Source organism: Tachypleus tridentatus, chromosome 10, assembly GCF_004210375.1.
Source record: "Tachypleus tridentatus isolate NWPU-2018 chromosome 10, ASM421037v1, whole genome shotgun sequence".
Lineage (NCBI taxonomy): Eukaryota > Metazoa > Arthropoda > Merostomata > Xiphosura > Limulidae > Tachypleus > Tachypleus tridentatus.
In genome coordinates, this window is record NC_134834.1 from 184041382 (window position 1) to 184062372 (window position 20991).

The 20991-nt window shown below is 36.1% G+C and overlaps 2 protein-coding genes across 3 annotated transcripts in view; both read left to right on the top strand.

Annotated features, from left to right (window-relative positions):
* The first annotated feature begins 3012 nt into the window (after nucleotides 1–3012).
* Nucleotides 3013–4268, top strand: LOC143231090 (protein FAM200C-like). Its single transcript, XM_076465636.1, has 2 exons — nucleotides 3013–3646; nucleotides 3917–4268. The coding sequence occupies exon 1, from the start codon at nucleotides 3284–3286 to the stop codon at nucleotides 3629–3631; it is 348 nt and encodes a 115-aa protein (XP_076321751.1). The 5' UTR covers nucleotides 3013–3283; the 3' UTR covers nucleotides 3632–3646; nucleotides 3917–4268.
* Nucleotides 4269–11165: 6897 nt separating this feature from the next.
* The window catches only part of LOC143231091 (uncharacterized), a 53520-nt gene continuing 43694 nt past the window's right edge, over nucleotides 11166–20991 (top strand). For both annotated transcript variants that reach the window (XM_076465638.1, XM_076465640.1), the window contains exon 1: nucleotides 11166–11253. The gene's annotated coding sequence lies outside the window, so the exon portion shown is untranslated. The remainder of the gene's footprint in view (nucleotides 11254–20991) is intronic.

The following is a 20991-nucleotide window of genomic DNA, read 5'->3' on the forward strand; positions in this document are numbered from 1 at the left end:
CAAGTTATTAGAGGTCTTCAAAAAATTTGTGGAAAATAAAGGACATAGTCTTAAATTTGGAATCATTTATGCATGAAATATGGCTTAAACAATGGCGTGGTTCTTCACATAAAGTCCACTAATATCCAAAAAAAGCGCAGATAGTTCTCGAGTAGCTTTGCGCGAAACTCAAAACAAAAATATAAAACAAACATCCAATGAAAAGTCAACAACTCGTCATTTTGTTGTAACACATGTGGAGCTGGGTTTTAATTGGCATAACTATATATGTTTTATTACAGTAAATTGCTTCATTCTCTACAGTCAGAGTAATTATTGATTGTTAAATTATATTACTAATCTAAACAACTTTGTACAACCATATTATATTAGTTATTCCAATCATGCACTAAAGAAATAATATGTTAGTATGATCCATTCTTCTTGGGAGTGTTTTTCGGTTTGCGTACACCTCAAGTAATTATTCAACCGGCAGAGAGCAGATACCGAACGTTTACATAAATATGAACTTAATGGCAATGGGACAAAGAGTTCCAGTAATATAAAGATATCTGGTAAACTGAAACACGCTTTTAAGCAGTCAGCCAGTATGTGTGGCCTGTCCTGGAGAGGTATAAAAAGCCATCTTATCTTCCAGCGATGAAGTTCTTCGTAAAAAATATCATGGTTTGGTAAATCTTATCTGTAAAAATCTATAGCCTATCAGATGTCAGAGTTAGAAAACTTCTGTGTGAGTTTTGAAGGTATAAGTTCTAATGCTGCTTTCTTCAGATGTGCATCTACTCTGGAGAAAAGATTACTGTTGATGTGGTCAAAGAAAGGACTGGTTACTGTTTTTTTTTAAGTAATCCTCCACGGAACAATGTTCTGTATTTGAACATTGGGTTTGTCATTGAATAATTTGTGGCATGCTAACATTAATATTAGATTTGTTTACAGTATTACTCATCTATTTAGAGGTACGATGTAAATAATCATCTACGTTCGCTGTTAGTGAAATAAGTTTTTTACAGCATTGTTCAATTGAAGAAACACCAAAAACAAATATGGGGGATTTGCCGAACACGTAGATCTCCCTTGCGTACGTCTGTCAGAAAGTGAAATATACTTAAAGGAACATTACTGTGAATAAAGATTTGAAAATTTGGTTTATTTGTTCACTTGTGTTTCTTTCCATTACTGTTCAAGTTTGATTTATTCATTGTTTAAAAATCCCGAACCTGCAGTATTACGAATATTTTGACCTTACCTGATTGACCTCAGTAAACCTGAACAAAAAGGCTTTTTAAAAAAGAGTAATTATTGCCCAGTAATCTGGGAAATGTTTATTGTGGGGTCTATTTTGAACGTGTTTTTATATTTGCTTGTTTATTTTGTATAGTGAGTTTTCTATTCACGGTCATGAAATGATCCTCTTTGAAATCATGTGCAACGTATGACAGAGAGGAGAGAAGCTGCTGAATAGTGAGGACAAGGTCAGAGAACGGAAGAACAACTAGTAGAGTCAGTTTCCTTATCTAAAAATTATCATAAGCAATGACGGACAGGTATGTCAATATTTTTTATCTGTTCTCGAAATGTGGGGTTGATGAATTTCCTAGATGTTCTATATAAAACCTTTGATAGTTACTTCTCGCCCAATGGAACATAGAGCAGGTAAGAGAGAAAAATGTCACACTAGTGTTAAGTAACTGAAGGTTCCAAGACTCACTAGGGAAACTAAGTGTTTATTAACAAACCTAAGAATAGCAAAACACTGAATTGCAGCAACAGTGGTTGAGAAGAGTAAGGATGTGTACAAACAAACTGGATTAAAATCAGCTTTTCACTGCAATGCTTACAGATGGCGCAGTTGGTAAAAGTAGGAACCCTTTGGGATTCTTCCAAACTGACGAAACAAAGTGACTGTCTTCTAAAACCACAAAGTGTGATATGACACATCATGTCACCACAATTGTAAGCATAGCATGATAACATGCCTGGTTATCAAAGAGACGCACACGATTTCAGACTTTCAGAAGAATACAATGCTCTCAACTCTTGCTCAGTGTTTAGGGACTCAAGAGGATACAATGACGATGTTTAATTTGTCACCATAATGCCATGATTTACAGCACAGTGAGTCATCTCGCTAAGAACTTAGCACAAGAACGTCACATTCATGATGATGCGTGCATCTCTGGGCTCTTAGGAAAAGATAGCCTTTCTCAAATATGCACAGATTCTAAATCACATGGAAGTAGGAAATTGTGTAACAATTTCATGTTGGCACTATTATATAATTATGGAAATGAGATAAAACAAGTAGGCCTACTAGTGTTTAAGGCAGTGGTTCCCAAACTGGGGGTAATTTAACAATTTATCGGGGGTATTGGAGGGGTGACAGAAAAAAAGTTAAAATTCTGAAAATCAAGAAAACATTGAGGTAGCTGGTATTAGGATTAATACCTAAAAGTTAACTTTTTAATGTTAACTTAGTCTTAGTATGTAAAGTTGTAAATTAAACCTATTTTAAGTATGTAATAAAGTTAAACCAAATAACAATAAACATCAAAAACTAATATACAGTAGTAGAAAAGAAAAAATATGTATCTAAGTGTGTGGTAACCTAAAAGTATTTTGACAAGTATGCTTCAGAACACAAGTCACTCAGTAACCCTGATGACTCATCGACGTGTCCAGTACGCGTCACTCACTGCCTGAGGTTGCCTCTATTTCACACTGTCAGTTTCTATGTGAGCATCAGCCGAGGTAGACAAAACCTGGTATGTATGTGTACTGCCCTGTGCAGTACAGTTAGTATTTACCTACTATTACATCATTCCTATGCTGAATAAGCTCTTTTAATGCTATCTAGAAAAAATAAATAATAAGTTCACATTGTTCACACTTTTTTATGCAGTTTTTATTTTTATTTTTCTACAGATTAAACAATAAAATGTCTAAAAAGCGCACCTACTCTGACGCCTTTCTTCGCTATGGCTTTGTGAATTTACCTTATGGTGGAGAGGATCGGCCACAATGTGTAGTATGTCACAAAGTGTTGACAAATGAAAGCCTCAAGCCATCAAAACTCTCAGCTCACCTCCAGAAGTGCCATCCAAATCTTCAAAATGAGGATCAGGCTTATTTTCAGCGCCGGGCTGTAGCACTGAAGAATATCCAGTTCGGTTCATCTGGAATTCAAGCCCAAAAGCTTCAAGCTGCGGTCGAAGCATCTTACTTTGTTGCATATAAAGTTGCCGAACAACAAAAATGCCACACCATTGCAGAGAATCTGATTATGCCTTGTGCATACGAGATGGTAAGCAAGGTATGTGGGGAGGATCAAGCGAGTGTCATATCTCTATCAAACAACACAATCCGCCGACGAGTCGATGACATGGCATCAGATATTCTGTCCCAAGTTACAACAGAGATCAAGGAAAGCTCATATAGCAAATTCTCCTTGCAATTTGATGAATCGTGTGACGTAGCCAGTTGTGCTGTTCTCCTTGGGTTCGTTCGTTACGTCCACCAGGACAAGATCAAAGAAGAGTTCCTATTATGCGAAGATCTGCTGACAACCACGAAGGGAGAAGATATCTTCAATATCATCAACAGTTTCTTTACCACGAATGGATTGGATTGAAACAGCGTTCAACAGGTAGGGAGAGATGTTTATATAAAGTCTAGATTAGTATAAATACAATGAATTACATGGCATATAGTCATATAGTTTTATTTATTGTACAAGTAGCTGTAGTGTAGCTAATATTTTATACATAATTCACAAAAAAGTATCGTGCCTGTCGTACTGAAATACTAAAGTACCAATATAAGTTAAATTAAATTAAAACCATATAATTATAACGCAAAAGATAAGTAAGAATGACTAACTGACGCAATCTATAGTAGTTTTTCTTTTTTAATCTAGGTCTCCGTCGATGGAGCACCGTCGATGATGGGTCGTAATCGTGGATTACGGGGCCTCATACAAGCTGTGAATCCAGAAATTTCTGTAGATCATTGCATCATTCATCGGTACTCTCTTGGATCAAAAAACCTGCCTGGTAGTCTGAAATTAGTGTTTGAAGATGTGTTGAAAATCGTCAATTTCATCAAGTCCAGGGATGTGAATTCGCGCATATTCAGGGAGCTGTGCAAGGAAATGGGAGAGCAGTATCAAGTTCTGCTCTACCACACCGATGTTCGCTGGTTGTCACGAGGCAAGGTTGTACGTCGAGTCATTGAGCTCCGAACGGCTCTTCAGGAATTTCTGAAACAAGAAGAATCTCCCTTTGCTATCAAGTTCACTGATAAGGAGTGGCTTGCTCGACTTTGTTACTTGGCTGACATATTTGCGGAGCTGAACAGTGATAATCTGCAACTCCAGGGCCAAAACACGACTGTTATTGATGCCCATCACACTGTGACTGCATTTCTGGGAAAACTGAGACTCTGGATTCGACGCTTGGAGAAAGGAGTGATCGCTCAGTTTCCCACCCTAGACCAGTTTGTTGAGGAGAATAGTTATGATACTGGATCACTTTTACAGACCATCAACAAAGAGATGAGCGACCATTTGAAGGGGCTTGAAACAAGCATGCAGCACTACTTCCCAGAGAGTGACCTAAAAACAGCCAGTCTTCAGTGGATCATTCATCCCTTTTCTCTACCTGATGAGGCCATTCATGATGATGATTTCTCTGCAAAGGAGGAGTGGATCACAATGCGAGCAAATGAAGCCTTGAAAGTCAAATTCCAAAACCAAAATGCAGTTTCCTTTTGGATTTCACAACTAGCTGACTCGCCAACTCTGTCCAAGAGAACCTTGAAGTTGTTGGTATCATTCTCAACAACGTATCTGTGCGAGAAGGGGTTCTTAACCGTGCTGGGGATGAAAACAAAAAAGAGGACTCGCTTGAATGTTACAAACGATGCCAGGCTGGCACTTTCAACCACAAAGCCAAGAATTCCTAAACTAGCTTCAAGTATGCAACTCCATCCATCCCACTGATGTTCTTGACATCTTTGGCAATATTCATTAGAAATGCACAATGATCAAATACAATAATTAAAAGTGTAATTCAGTGTAAATAAATTATATAAATAAATTGTAAATAAATAAAGTGTAATAAATAAAGTGCAATATATCTCTAGTTTAATTTAGCCATATATATCAATGTTGAAAACATTTTGTGAAAGGGGTAACATGCTTATTGTGGCATGTTAAATTGGGTAACAAGCTGAAAAAGTTTGGGAACCACTGGTTTAAGGAGATGGAAATGCCAATCAAGTGTATATTATTAAATCATTAAAAAGAACTGAAAACAGAGACCTCTGCCTTCAATTCCATTTCTTCAAGAAAGGAAAAATAAAGTTGGAAAGAACTTTCCTTCACTGAACTAGGGCTGTAACACTAGTTGTAATTGTTTGTTTGAAGTTCGCGCAAAGCTATTCGAGAGCTATCTGCGTTAGCCATCCCTAATTTAGCAGTGTAAAACTAGAGGGAAGGCAGATAATCGTCACGACCCACCCTCAACTCTTGGGCTACTCTTTTACCAATGAATAGTGGGATTGACCGTCATATTATAACGCCCCCACGGCTAAAAGAGCGAGCATATTTGGCGCGAGGGGGATGCGAAGAAACAGTTGAAACATGTAGCGTTAACCCAATGTGAACAAACCAACACCCAACTTCAAATTCCAGATTGTTTAAGTAGTTTTACTGCACTTCGTGCAACAAAAATGATAATATAGGTATTCAACCCGAGAGCAGTTTCACGCAAGCCTTCTTCCTGGGGGAACAGACCCCCACGGTTCCTAGTACTCAGCGTTTAAGCTAAAACAAACAAAACAAAGACGTTTTCCAGATTTAACATATAATTATCTTTTTGAAATAAATGGGAAGCAAAGTTCGAGAAAGATAGCAATTTTAACAAAGTAATTATATTTATATTGAAATGTTATTTTTATTTAATCAAGACATTTATAATTTAAAATTTCTTGATATTTTTTTTCGCACGGACTAACTTTTACAAGTAGGCAGGCCCCGTATAGGAAACCTAGGCAACTAGCTCCCAAGGGCACCAATTACTTGCCCTCCAGCGGCACAGCGGCATGTCTGTAGGCTTATAAAGCTAGAAGCTGGGTTTATGTATCTGTTGCGGGCACAGCCATGATAGCCCATTGTGTAGCTTTGTGCAAAATTCCAAACCAAACAAAAGACATGTGCTAAGTGAATCCTATGTGTATACCTATTAATTACATGAGATTTACGTAACTTAATATTTGGAGAAATTATAACCTCTGTACATTGGTCAAAAATGTCACCACCAGTAACATTTTACCAAAACGCTTGCATGGTTATACCACACATCGTAAAAGTTTGTATTCTGCCTTTATAGAATTTCTTATAACTTGTATGGATGTAAAAACAACAACAAGCGACCATCTAAGTTGTTTGAAAGGTACAAACAATAACAAGAAAAACATTACTGTTCATAATCTTTACCTACAAACAACCTGAAAGGTCGCGTTTCTTATGTTTATGTCTCAATGAGGTACAGTAGATAGATTCGTGGTAATAGATAAATGTTTCTTTTGTGACAATAACTCTTAAACTTTTTATCATTTGCTTAAGGTTAAATGCAACTTACTAAATGGTGTTTTAAAGATGCCTTTAACAGGATAAGTTTTGTAAAAGAATTAATCGAACACGACCGCTGAAACGAAGAAAACAAACAACATCATATCCTTTATGAAACCCACAACAAAGACTAAGAAATTTATTCTTCACACAGTCTTATGTGTTAACTTGTTCAGTGTACTTTTTTTCTATAACCTAAAATAATCAGATCGAAGACAGCAGATGTTGATTCTTGGACAACTTATGTTAAGCGAATTCAGCAACTCAGTTTGACCATCCGAATTTCCTGAATGTAGATGTCGTGAATCATTCTTAACAATAACGCGAGGGAATTTAGTCCTACCTTCGTTGTGCTGTTTCTTTTGTCCATGATAATTTTCTGTTACAGTTAAGATCGATGAAATCATTTTGACAAAGTATTCGAGCGTCCTTAAAAAAGTTGCTTAGGTGTGTATTAACTAAGACATTTTCTCGCTCTAGTTATGAAAGAGTAATGTAGGGACATAGTGATTTCTAACATGTTTCTCTACCTGTAGTTCTTGCATAGACAGATTTTCAAATTTTAAATTAATAATTGTCCATGACATTTGAACTGTAACACCTAAAAATGTTCAGTTTCTACTTAATTTAAATACTTTTTGTACCACCAGTGAAGTCATTTACTTACTTCGTATTTAGTAGAATATGACGGTTATCCATTTCTTATTCAACCTTTCATGTATCATCGTAACTCTTTGCGTTGGCATGGCTTAGTGATTTAGGCATTCGACTCGTAACATGAGGGTCGTGGATTCGAATCCTTTTTCCACTAAATATTTTCCCCATTTCAGCTGTGGGGGCGTTATAATGTGACAGTCAATCTCACTATTCGTTGATAAAACAGTATCCCAAAAGTTGGCGGTGGGTGGTGATGACTGGCTGCTTTCCCTCTAGTATTACGGTGTTATATTAGGAACGGCTCTTTAGTTATCACTACAACACATATTTTCCTCAGATTGTGTCTATAATTAGTGACTCGTTTGTCGGCCTCAAACATTTCATAATCCTTTCAGAATAGGTTACTTACTAAAAACTATGGAGTCACTATGCTATTAATGCAAAAGTTCGATTTAATTTCCTTCTACTTGGAGGCATATACGGCACATGTGGATGTTAAAGCTAAAATTATCTGTTTTTATTATCGGCATATAATATGATAAGGCAGCTTGCGTTATAGACAGCTTTTCATACAAATGTGTTGCTAAAGTTTCGATAACATTTTAATATTAGGGATGGATGATTTTCAAAATAATACTATTGTTTAATTTATCATTTGAAAGCATAGATACTTCTGTTAAATCAATGCACGTTCAGCGACATAAAGTATTACACCACCAGTTTTAACTCTATCTGTGCACGAGATGTCGCTGTAGAAGATTTAGTTTGAATTTTGCGCAATGCTACACGAGGGCTATCTGCGCTAGCCGTCCCTAATTTAGTAGTGTAAGACTAGAGGGAAGGCAGCTAGTCATCGCCACCCACTGCCAACTATTGGGCTACTCTTTTACCAAAGAAAAGTGGGATTGATCGTTACATTATAATGCCCCCACTGCTGAAAGGGCGAGCACGTTCGGTGTGAGGGGAATTCGAACCCGAAACCCTCGGATTATGAGTGGAGTGCCCTACTAACTGGCCATGCCGGGCCACCGTAGAAGGCATAAACACGAAAGTTATTAAATTTTCTATACCTTGACTTTATATATGTATATTATGACTTTCATTCTTTAAATATGTATCTTTTTTTTTGTTGAAGCAAAACAAAATGACATTGACTTGTGAAATAACAGGTAAAGACGCATATTTAGGCATCAAAATGCAAATTAAATATAATAGGCTTATCTGTTGCTGTTATCTAACCGGTGATTTATCGTTCCAGCTTGTTTAACATATCGCTCAACAAACTGGCATTCCATTGAACATTATCTATTCCAAGAATCCATAAAACACTTCACGAGTAATAAAGATTAAGTAGGGTCTCTAAACCAATCATACGTGTCGATATAATGTTTGAATAATTCGTGTATATATATATATATAAATGCGAATGTCTGTCTCTCTTTGAGTCTATTTCTTATACACATCGTTTTGAGACCGCAAATTGAGGTCAAATTATATAATATATTTTAGCAAACAGGACGACCAATTGGTCTCAAATTGAAAATACCGGATTTTGGTAACGAGTGGTCAAGAAAACTATTATTTATCTTTCTTCTCTGCGTGAGGACGTCTCTGAACAATCCTATCCATGATCAATTATGTGTTAAAACGACTTGAAAACTCCGTGGAGCTTTCATTCATGCCCTTTTCCTCCCTCCGTCACTTTTTCATCTATGCATACGAGCCTACTTTCTACCTCCCTTTAACTTAAAAAGACTGATCCTTTCTCTCGAACATGTGCACACACATTCCCTCAACTCAACAGGCTTGCTTTAGCCATATATTTTTTGATTTTCTTTCGTGTACTCGTAAGAATCACCTATGTGATGACTTTACAAAACCGTTTGGTATCGACATATGTTCATTCACGTTGTGTTACAACGATAATTAATAAACTCTTCGGCCCGGCATGGCCAAACGTGTTAAGAAGGCGTGCAACTCGTAATCTGAGGGTCGCGGGTTCGCATCCCCGTCGCGCCAAACATGCTCGCCCTTTCAGCCCTGTGGGCGTTATAAAGTGACGGTCAATTTCACTATTCGTTGGTAAAAGAGTAGCTCAAAAGTTGGCGGTGGGTGGTGATGACTAACTGCCTTCCCTCTAGTCTTACACTGCTAAATTAGGGACGGCTAGCACAGATAGCTCTCGAGTAGCTTTGTGCCAAATTCACAAACAAACAAACAATAAACTCTTCGTAGTCCATATTACTTCTCCCACAAAACTGTATCAGTAACCCGAGTCTGTAGCTTTAAAAATGTAGACGCACATTAGAAATGGAATGATAATAAAGTCAGAATATGCCGCAAATGATATTTAACCAAATAGCAGAAATCTGAACACCAAAAGGCCGAGAATTTTCTTTTGTAAACTTGGAATGTCATGAAAAGCTCATGCGTTGATTAAAATATCTTTAGCAAATTTATATTTTCTTTTCGTATTGTTATTCTTATTTATTTTATTCAAAATACTTAGTAAGGTAAATAAATCATTTAGTGTTCTGTTTTTGTTTTGTCTTTTGTGCAAAAAATCACGATTGATGTAGTTGATTTAATAGAAAATAATTCAGGATATTTAAAGCAACATTTATGCGAGCAACGCCTGCTACTCTCCTAGTAGGCCGGGCATGGCCAGATGGTTAAGGCACTCGACTCGTAATTTGAGGGTTGCGGGTTCAAATCCACTTCATGCCAAATATGCTCGCCCTTTCGGCCGTGGGGGTATTATGATCTGACGGCCAATCCTGGTATTCGTTGGTAAAATAGTAGCCCAAGAGTCGGTGGTGGGCGGTGATGACTAGCTACCTTCCCTCTAGGCTTATATTGCTAAATTATGGACGGCTAGCCCTCGTGTAGCTTTGCGCAAAATTAAAAACAAACAAAGTTTACTAGTAATTCGTACATATCAGAAATCCGCGCTGTTTTAGCTTACATATATTTTAAAAAGCACGTAGTTGTAGTACATTTATTGTATCCAACAGCAATAATGACTTTAAATGTTTTGTCTCATATTACCACCAAATGTACCAATTTGTACTGTATATATATACATGACACAAAATCACAAAAACCTATAACTGGGAATCAGTTTGCCTTGAAGGAAAAATGTCCACTTATCGAAAGCGTTCGGGTAATAAGGTTTGTTTGTTTTTTTTAAATTCGCACAAAGCTACACGAGGGCTATCTGCGATAGCCATCACTAATTTAGCAATGTAAGACTAAAGGGAAGGCAGTTGGTCATCACCACCCACCGCCAACTCTTGGACTACTCTTTTACCAACGAATAGGGGATTGATCGTAACATTATAACACCCGTAAGGCTGAAAGGGCGAGCATGTTTTGTGTGATGGGGATTCGAACCTGCGACCCTCAGATGACGAGTCGAGTACCTTAACCACCTGCTCATAGGATAATAAAGCTTTTATGATTTTTGCATCAGGACTTCTTCAACTTGCATGTTTTCTAGATTTATGAGTATGTAAACACACGTATTCTTTATGAGAGTGTGTGTATATATATATATATATATATAAATATCTCTCATATAATCTCGATTTTTGTTTCATTTTTCACATTCAATACATCATGTATTATTTATTTTGTCTTCGGTAAATGAAGGTTATACCCTGGTGTAGAAAACACCTGATTAAATGACTACATTTAACGAAATCAGATAATCACTTGTGGAAAAGAAACGAAGTCCAGGGGGTTGGATTAATTGCACATGTTATCCAGCTTTTCTGATAAATCTAAGACAGAAAACAAATAAACGAGAATACGTTGTAGTACCTTGATACTGGACAAATTCCGTTGAAAACATAGTGTACTAAAAATAGAATATGAAAGAAAACGTCATCGCAGTTGACAGAAATCACGTTGCAGGACTTCGTCACAACTCGCAATATGATCCACGTATAATTAAAAACAAGCAGGTAAGTTGGTTAAACGCTTACATATTTTTAACATTTTAGTAGCTTTCGGTTTTCTCTTCTTTTTAATTTCACTTTAATGACGTTTCAAAATTATATTGAGTATGGATGTTTTATTTATACCTTTAACATATGTATGAAAAGTATATTTTGATATGTGAATAAACAAATAACACACAAAAAATGGTAAGTCCAGCTATTATCATTTTCCAACTTTCAAAACATGCCTGAATAATTTTAATTAGAACTAAACGTGCCCATAAATTGTTGTTTAGCGAAATAAGTACTAAAACACAGAATTACCCGTGAATGTATTCCACATATGAACGAAACTATATATTATTATATATATATATTATATATTATTTTTATTCCTAGAGAAGGCAATAATTTGATTATCACACCTGGCGATGAAAAAATTAAACTCAAGGGTCATGATTACACACATAAACAAAAATATGCTTGTATAGGAATAATCTAGAAGTATATCGTAGATCTATGAATCAATTCTGGGCTTCCGAAACGAAGATGACGGTATCTTTTGTTAATCACGTCATTATTCATTTTATTTCCTTAGTTTTAATGTATTCTAAACAAAAATGACATTTTATTATCTAGTATTTCAAAACTTTATGCTAAGCCTACCAGTAATTTCGTCTTTTTATTTTATTTTAATAATTGCTTTAAGTATAAAGTTTTCTATAATACGCTGTGGATAAAATGGGGTAGTTTTGATTTGTAAAAAAAATATAAATTTTACTATCTTGTCATAAGCTATAAGTATTTCTACGTTTCTATTTCAAATAGGTTTACTGATTTAATATAACACGTTATTTTAGTTATACAGACAATTAGCTGTGACTCTTTATGAAGATTTTATAAATGCTTGCATAGCGACGGTGTCTGCGTGACCGTTATATCTTACGCATAAATTATTTGATTTATAGAAAAAATCTCATCCTTTCTATAGCTAAACGATTTTTAAACTTTGCGAAAATATGAAATTTTATTATTTCCATAACTGAACCTCAATTCTTAATCCACTCTTAAAGCCTATTCAGAAGCTACGCCGTCTTCCTTTCTTATCGGCACAGCATGGCCAGGTGACAAGTTCGCTCGACTCGTAACCTTAAGGTCACGGATTCGAGTAGCCGTCCTTTCAGCTGAGGGGTTTGTGTAATGTTTCAGTCAATATCACTATTCGTTGGTTAAAGAATAACCCAAAAGTTGGTGGTGGGTAGTGATGTCTAGCTGCCTTCCGTCTAGTAGTATTACACTGTTAAATTAGGGATGGCTTGCACAGATAACCCTAGTGTAGCTTTGCGCAAAATTAAAAAAAAAAACAACAACAAAAAAAACTTAGTTACACAGTAATGGACATTTGATGATTGATAGCTGAAGATCAGTTGTTGAATTAAATAAAAAACCTTCAGTTTACTACTTGAGTTTACAAGCTTGACATGGCCAGGTGGTTAAGGGTCGCGGGTTTGAATCCCCGTCACACTAAGCATGCTCGCCCTTTCAGCCGTGGGGACGTTATAATTTGAAGTCCAATCTCACTATTTGTTGGTAAAAAAGTAGCCCTAGAGTTGGCGGTGGGTAGTGATGACTAGCTGTCTTCCCTCTAGTCTTATACTGCTAAATTAGGGACGGCTGGCACAGAAAACACTCGTGTAGCTTTGCGCGAGATTCTAAACAAACCAAACCTAAGTTTACAACCAAACTGAATTCCTTATTATAACAACACTTAGGAGTGTGTGTTTTCTTATAGCAAAGCCACATTGGGCTATCTGCTGAGCTCACCGAAGGGAATCGAACCCCTGATTTTAGCGTTGTAAATCCGTAGACATACCGCTGTACTAACGGGGGAAGCCAACTTTTAGGAAAAGGGTACCCAACATTAATCTCCTTCTAGTGAACCAAGTAGGTTTTCAGAGATCATGATAAAATTTCTGATTATACGCCACTTAAAATAACATATATTAAAGGTACCTTTCACGATCTATAGATACGTTTAGATTTCTTTACACTGAATGTATGTATTTCACTGACTTACACAGTATTTGTTTTTGAATTTCGCGCAAAGCTACACGAGGGCTATCCGCGCTAGCCGTCCCTTATTTAGCAGTGCAAGACTAGAGGGAAGACAGCTAGTCATCACCACCCCTGCAAACTCTTGGGCTACTCTTTTACCAACGAATAGTTGGATTGACCATCACATTATAACGCCCCAACGGCTGAAAGGACGAGCATGTTTGGTGTGATGGGGATTCGAACCCGCGACCCTCAGCGTACGAGTGAAACGCCTTAACCCACCTGGCCATCACACAAATTTAACAGCATGTGTGGTTTATGGATCCCGAAAATAAAAGTGTGTTTTCTGAATTCATTCAATTTGTGGAACGAATTTCACGAATCGGCGATATCAAGTGTTTGTTTTATTAAATACATGAGTATAATGTGTGTTTCATGGACCTCCAACTTAAATGTGTTATAAATAGGGTGATATTTGTCTTGTTAAATACATGAGTACAATGTGTATGTTTTATGGACCTCTAAATTAAATGTGTGTTATGAATAGGGTGATGTTTGTTCTGTTAAATACGAGGGTACAATGTGTATGTTTCATGGACCTCCAACTTAAATGTGTGTTAAATGTGTTGTGTTATGAATAGGGTGGTGTTTGTTCTGTTAAATACGAGGGTACAATGTGTATGTTTCATGGACCTCCAACTTAAATGTGTGTTAAATGTGTTGTGTTATGAATAGGGTGATGTTTGTTCTGTTAAATACATGAGAACAATGTGTATGTTTCATGGACCTCCAACATAAATGTGTGTTAAATGTGTTGTGTTATGAATAGGGTGGTGTTTGTTCTGTTGAATATTTTAGTATATCGTTTGTGTTTCACATATGTTAAATAAAATAGTGTATGAGTGGTGGTTAGGAACAGCAACAAGATAAACAGTGGCTTAACTTGATATGACATGAATTATTTTCTATTTATCAATCCAATAATAATGTCGACATGTGATCTTATAAATATCATTCATTATACGATTAAATAAACAGGTACGAGAGAAACCAAAGTCCATCGATTGTTAGCAGGTCCATACGACAGTGATAATAGTAAAGTCACAGGTTCCATACTATTGTTAGTAAGATATAGACCCATTGTTCCGAATATTACCGTTTTATCATATCTAGAGATGATAATTACGCAAACCCAATGAGAGTGACTTCTATGAAATATGAATTATGATAAAAGAACCCCGCGAAATATATGAGGAGTTTGTTTGTTTGTTTTTTAAAACAGAAACTCGACTGCTATCTAGTAGTTCAATATTTTTATTCAAAAGAATAAAAGGAAACAAGTCAACTATTCAAAAACATTCATCTTTTGGGTCGTTAAAAATACATTATGTAAAACACGCTGAAATTACGCAGCTTTAAAGACGAAACATACCAAAACAAATTAATTTATTTACTAAAAATACGACTCAACTTTGATTTATATATTTATCTTTCTGAGTGTTTAGTTCTTGTTATTTTCTTACTTATTTTATCGTGTCTATCTTTTCTGCTCCTTTATTTGTTTTGCCCTTTGACATAGATATGTAACTTCAACATAAACACTGTTTAGATAGTTAGTATTTACTTGTGTATATTTGTTTAGAATTATACTTGTTTTATCACTTCAGCACGCTCCCCAGTGGCACAGCGATAACTCTAAAAATTTATAACGGTTCACTGGTTAACATTTCTTACTAAGGATCCGTTGTTTGTGTCCCGTTACTGATTACTATGCATATTAATTGCACTGTGTACTTTGGGGTTGTGAGTGCATTTTAAAAGTGATGCTCAAATACAGCTAATCGGTTTGAAAAGACAGGATTTGGTGGTAAATCTTGTTGGCAAGCTACTTTACATCTATTCCATTATGTCAACATCAGGAATGGTTAGTACAGACATATAGCCCTCGTCGTATCTTTGAGCGGCGTCCAATTAAACAAAGAAATATGACAATAGTTTTAGATTTATTTTATTTTTAAATGCTATCTTCTTTATTCCATCCTTTATAATTTTTTTCCGAGAAGAAGAGTCTGTGATGGTATTTCGACCATACTACCTTCACCATATCTACTGCCAACGTCGCGTATTAAGAATAAAGACTGTAGTGTTTAAAAGTACTGTAAACCCAAGGCTGTTTTCTTATAACTAATATAATGACTATAATCGTGCTTCGTACCACAGTAAATGTTAAAACCAACAAACGATATTTTAGTCGAGCCCCAGCTTCTTTCTCTTAATTTTCCATTGAAGGCTTGTTTGTTTGTTTGGCTTTTGAATTTCTCGCAAAGCTACACGAAGACTATCTACGCTAGCCATCTTTAATTTAGCAGTGTAAGACTAGAGGGAAGGCAGCTAGTCATCATCACCCACCGCCAACTTTTGGGCTAATCTTTTACCGACAAATAATGGGATTGGCCGTTACATTATAATATCCCAACAACTGAAAGGACGAGTATGTTTGATGTGACGGATATTCGAACCCGCAACTTTCAGATTATGAGTCGAACGCCTTAACCCACCTGGCCATGCCTCGGCCCATTGAAGGCTTCTGATTTTAAAATACGTGATTCTGTTCCTGCACATACAGCCAATTGTGAGTTTTGTACTTATAATCAAACATATGAGCTCACTATTTTACTCAGGTTTTATTTGAATATTTCATATTATTTCTTACTATCCTTCTCATTCCATTTATATCTTACTATTATTTCCAATTTTATCATTAGAAGCTGATTATCGTTTTCATCTAAATATCAGTTTTTATTTGAATTTCAATAACTATTCTTTACATCATACTACATTCTTTTTATTATAATAGTTGTTATTTTTTCCTTAGCGTAATTATTGATTTTTATTGTGATTATTTATTGTCTTCCTTGTCATTAATCCCAGGTTTTTATTGGAATCTCTATCAATATTTGTCATCATAACTCCCATTGTTGTGTTTGGATCTTTGACATTTCTTTTTATCATTAACACACTTTTATTGCTCTTTAAGTTGAATGTGTGCTTTCAGAATCCGGGGTTTGATTTCCTTCGGTAAACATATTAAAAACAGACCATTTTCTGGAATTGCACTAAAAATATTTGTCTGTTTTGTTTGTTGAATTTCGCACAATGTTTTTCGAAAGTTTCTGTGCTATTCATCCCTCATTTTAAAATGATCGATTAGATATATAGAGAGAGCAGCTAGTCAACCACCCACCATCAACTCTTTGGTTAAGGTGGGATAGTGTAATTGACCGTCACTTTATAACTCCTCAGTGCTGAAAAGAGGAAGGTATAAGGTAACTGGATTGGAACTTGTGACTCATAGATTGCATAGTGCTAATCACCAGGCCAACAACAATGTGTACTTTCAGTTATCTATGGGCTTGGTAACTTAGCGATAAGCCTGAAATTTATAACATTAAAATTGGGGTTTCGATACTCATGAGGGGCACAGTCAGATAGTATATTGTGTAACTTTTTGCTTGAGAAGAAACAAATGAAAGATATCCGTGGCTTTCATTTCACTTCATTTTCTTCCTTTTTTGTTTTACTTTGGTCCTACGATGGAACAGCGGTAAGTCTATAAAATTCCAATGTCTGTGAACACAACAGATAGCCCAATGTGGTTATTACTCTAAAACAAACAAACAAAAAACTTTATTACTTAAACAGTTTCTTTTTCTGTGTTCGTTTTTTTGTTTGTTTGATTATGACGATTAGTTTTTTTAATTATTTTATGACTTTCACGCAGTTAGTCAAAGCACCCACTACCATCCATTGGACCATCCTGATCTGACTTGATTTGACCTATGCTCCTATAATGCACCCCCGGCTCAAAATTGCAGAGCGCGTTTTGGTGGTAACGAGCTGCAGTGTAATCCATAAACATTTATTGTAACGTACTTTGTGAGTGGAATATTAGTTTAATACAATACAATAAAAGATCTGTCAGAGTCTACTGAAAATTCCATCTTCAAAACATACCTGTGTAATTTCGAGAACCAACTTAATTATTTTTTCTATAACGTGAATCTTCTAGGCATGACGTTTACGTCCATGAGAAAGCAATCCCTTCAAGGAATGAACGATTAACCTAACGAAAAAGAACCAGAAACCACTTTCGAAACTTAGTACAGTACTTTGGTCGGTTTGTTTCTTTGTAATTAAACACAAAGCTACACAGTGGGTTATCTGTGTTCTGCCCACGATGAGTAACAAAATACCTGGTTTCTAGAGTTGCAAGTCTTCAGACAAACCGCTGTACCGCTGGGGTCATTTGATCGGAAAAGATATCAATTCCTGTTGTTTTATGTGTTGAAAAGTATAAATTCCTATTTTAAAACATTTAATGTGCTCATCTGGAAAGATATAGAACATTAATTATAAAACATTGTTTCATGAAGGTAGAGGAAACGAGTTGACATTAAACAATAGATGAGAATCCCATGGGTTACACTTCCAGGTGCTGCCCCCTCATGTGTAGCACAGCTACCTCGTAAAAGGTAGAACAGAATTCTTTCCGCTATTGGCTCTATACTATGTTATTGATTTCCCAAACAGTCTCAATCCCTATGAATGTCATTCCTCTATTGCTCCTTTTACTTTACTGGTGCAAAGGAGATCGACATCCTGCCAATAGAGTTGTGTCAGACTACCCTCTAAGGTTATCATGTTCCTGGTTTAGCTTTATCCTCACACGGCTGTCACAAAGATTCAGATGATGAACTTATCATGCAGTTCGTTTGGTTTCTGCCATACATTGAACTAACCATCCTGAATCTTATTCAGTGCTACTAGGGAGTCAGTCGCAAATATTATTTTTGAGGGACTGTAAATTTGTGGTTCGTTGTTTTAATTAATCCAGAGGATATCTTGTTTTATGGCTTCAAGTGCAATCGTCGTGTTGCTTGTTTGATGTTTCAGTGTTCCAAGAACTTTTCAGGGTGTTTTATTTCCATGACACAATGAAAATAATCATCAACCAGTTCTCTCATTACCTTTGTTGTATGAGCTATCTGCGGTTACGACGACAGGTGATCATCAACCTTGGGCTTTAAATAAGTTTTTCGTGATTCATCTTCTCTCCAACCGCTATATTTTCTGTCTAAGTTGGATTCTACGAATCCCATAGCATCAGATGTCTACTCTAGAGTACTGTACAAATGTTAGGATAAGAAAATATGTTGTCATTGTTTCCATTTTATGAGGCTAATTCTTTCATTTCACTAAATAATGTAATTTTCAACACTGTTGTAATATCTCACTACTCGATGACGACAATTGAATGGTGAGAATACTTATCATATTTTAGAAATTCCACATACTTGTACCAAGGGCATGTAACAAGGGGTCTGTTTGAACTAACATACTGATCAAATTTAGGGTCTGAAGTAATTGTCGTGGTACCCCATGCAGTGTCTTAACTATACAGAAAGAAGCTAGCAAGGAGTTAGCATATGATACCGATATATGCTAGAATAAATCAATTTAATGGGTTTTTCACAAATAAACCTTCATAAAAAAACAGTGTTGAACACTACGTATATATCAAATTTTGCTGACACTTCACGGCCTAAAAAATATAAAGATTTGATAGTAGAGCAAATAGTTTGTATAAAAGCTTCATGTGATGCTGGTTGGACTCTTCTACAAAATACTGCAGCCTTGAAACACTTCCCAAACACTGTCAAGTTCACCAGAAACCGTAAGACCAAGACAGGTAAATTTGAAAATAGGAAAGAAAGAGGCAGAAATCCTAAACACAATGATACTGATGTTAAGTTTTCGTTTATGCAACCTTCGGAACAGAAGGAAGGCTGTCACTGATCTCAAGCATGATATAAATGAACATGTACTAAGTGACAGAAAAGTGTCCAGATCTACAGTATCAAAAAATCTCAATGAAAATGTAAGATTTAGTCGTGTAACAGATTAAAAACCTATACTTCGATCTCCAAGTATTGAAAGTTGCTAAAAAGTACAAAGACTGGAAAATGATGTGATGAATGGATGAGTCCAAGTTTAAAATATTTGTTTTGGGGATATTTTTCTCCTGAGGAGACAGGAGTTATTTACAAAATAGAGGACCGGCATAAGTGCCATCAGCGGTCAGTGGTTTGTGTATTAATAGTAAAGGATTCTAATACCAAGAAGGTAGTGACCCCAAACATTTATTCAATCTATGCAGAAATTACTTAGCTAAGAGAAACACTGATGGAGTCAATCAATGGATGCAATGGCCCCACGGAGCTTCAATCTCAGCCTTACTGAACAGATCTGGGATTTTATAGATCAAAAACTTGAGAAATCAAAAGTTAGTTCTAAAGAAACTTTATGTAGGTGTACTAGAAACATTGGGAATAATGTACCGAAAGATATTTTGATTAAACATGTTACAACAATGTCTGAAAGACTGTCTGTAGTTATCAAAACAAAAGGAGACACATAAAGTATTAACTGAACTCAATCACTTCCTCTGAGTTTCTGTTGTATTAAATACGAAGATTAATAACATTTTAATGTTCCACCTGTGGTTTACTTTTCATTACTCATCGAAAGTAGCCTGACATCGAATTTTTTTTCTTTGTCCTAACACTTTTGCACAGTAGTGTAATGGGGAAATATAAAATCTAGTGACGACATATTATTTCCATGATAGTTATGTAGCATCTGTTTATTCATAACTACCTCTTATAAGCAATCCACTGTTTGGTTGGCATGGGCACATTTATCGTGAAACTAAACTGTCCCAGTTGAAAAAGCCACTAACTACCCCCCGCTAATACAGCGGTATGTCTTCGGATTTACAACGCTAAAATCAGGGGTTCGATTCCCCTCGGTGGGCTGAGCAGATGTCCCTATGTGGCTTCGCTGTAAGAAACACACACACACACGCCAGTAACTTTATGATAAAATGTATGATCTTTAGACAGCAAGGCTCCAGTGAATAATTATTTTCGTAAGCACTGTTGATATTCTGCAGTGGATCTGAAGCTTTGAATTGGTTGTTTGAAATATATCTCAGTGATAGGAGCGTAGATCCTGGGGGGGGGGATGGGTAAGATACATCTCCCCCTTCATTTTAGGTGGGGGGTATGGTGTATACAATCATCCCCCCTAGAGTTTGGTCTGTTGAATTGTTTTATTGGATCACAGACCTACAAATTGTGTGTTTGTTCTTGTGATTCTCGTGTTCTTACCAATCGTATCTTATAATTAGGCCTAGAAGTAGGCTTTTTCAGTAGCCGAAATGTACATTTTTAATATTGGAGTGCTTCGAAGTGGTCCCCCGCTAGTACAGCGGTATGTCTCCGGATTTACAACACTAAAATCAGGGGTTCGATTCCCCTCGGTGGGCTCAGCAGATAGCCCGGTGTGGCTTTGCTCTAAGAAAACACACACGCTTCTAAGTATGAATAATTATGTGCTACATTGTATTGATGTGTAATTTTCAAGAGTTTACAAAGACATTTTAATTATTTTTATCAAACAACATGAACAGTTTTTCAGTAGATATAAACTTATCAAGGGTAATTACTAATTTTATTAATATTTGAAAACGTAATTCATGCAATGAAAGTTATTAGTAACCTTGTCAAGTATAATAGCCATCTTTAATACTGTGCATTGTGCAGGAATAAATTCATGTGGCAGTTAATATGTGACACATTTGTCTTT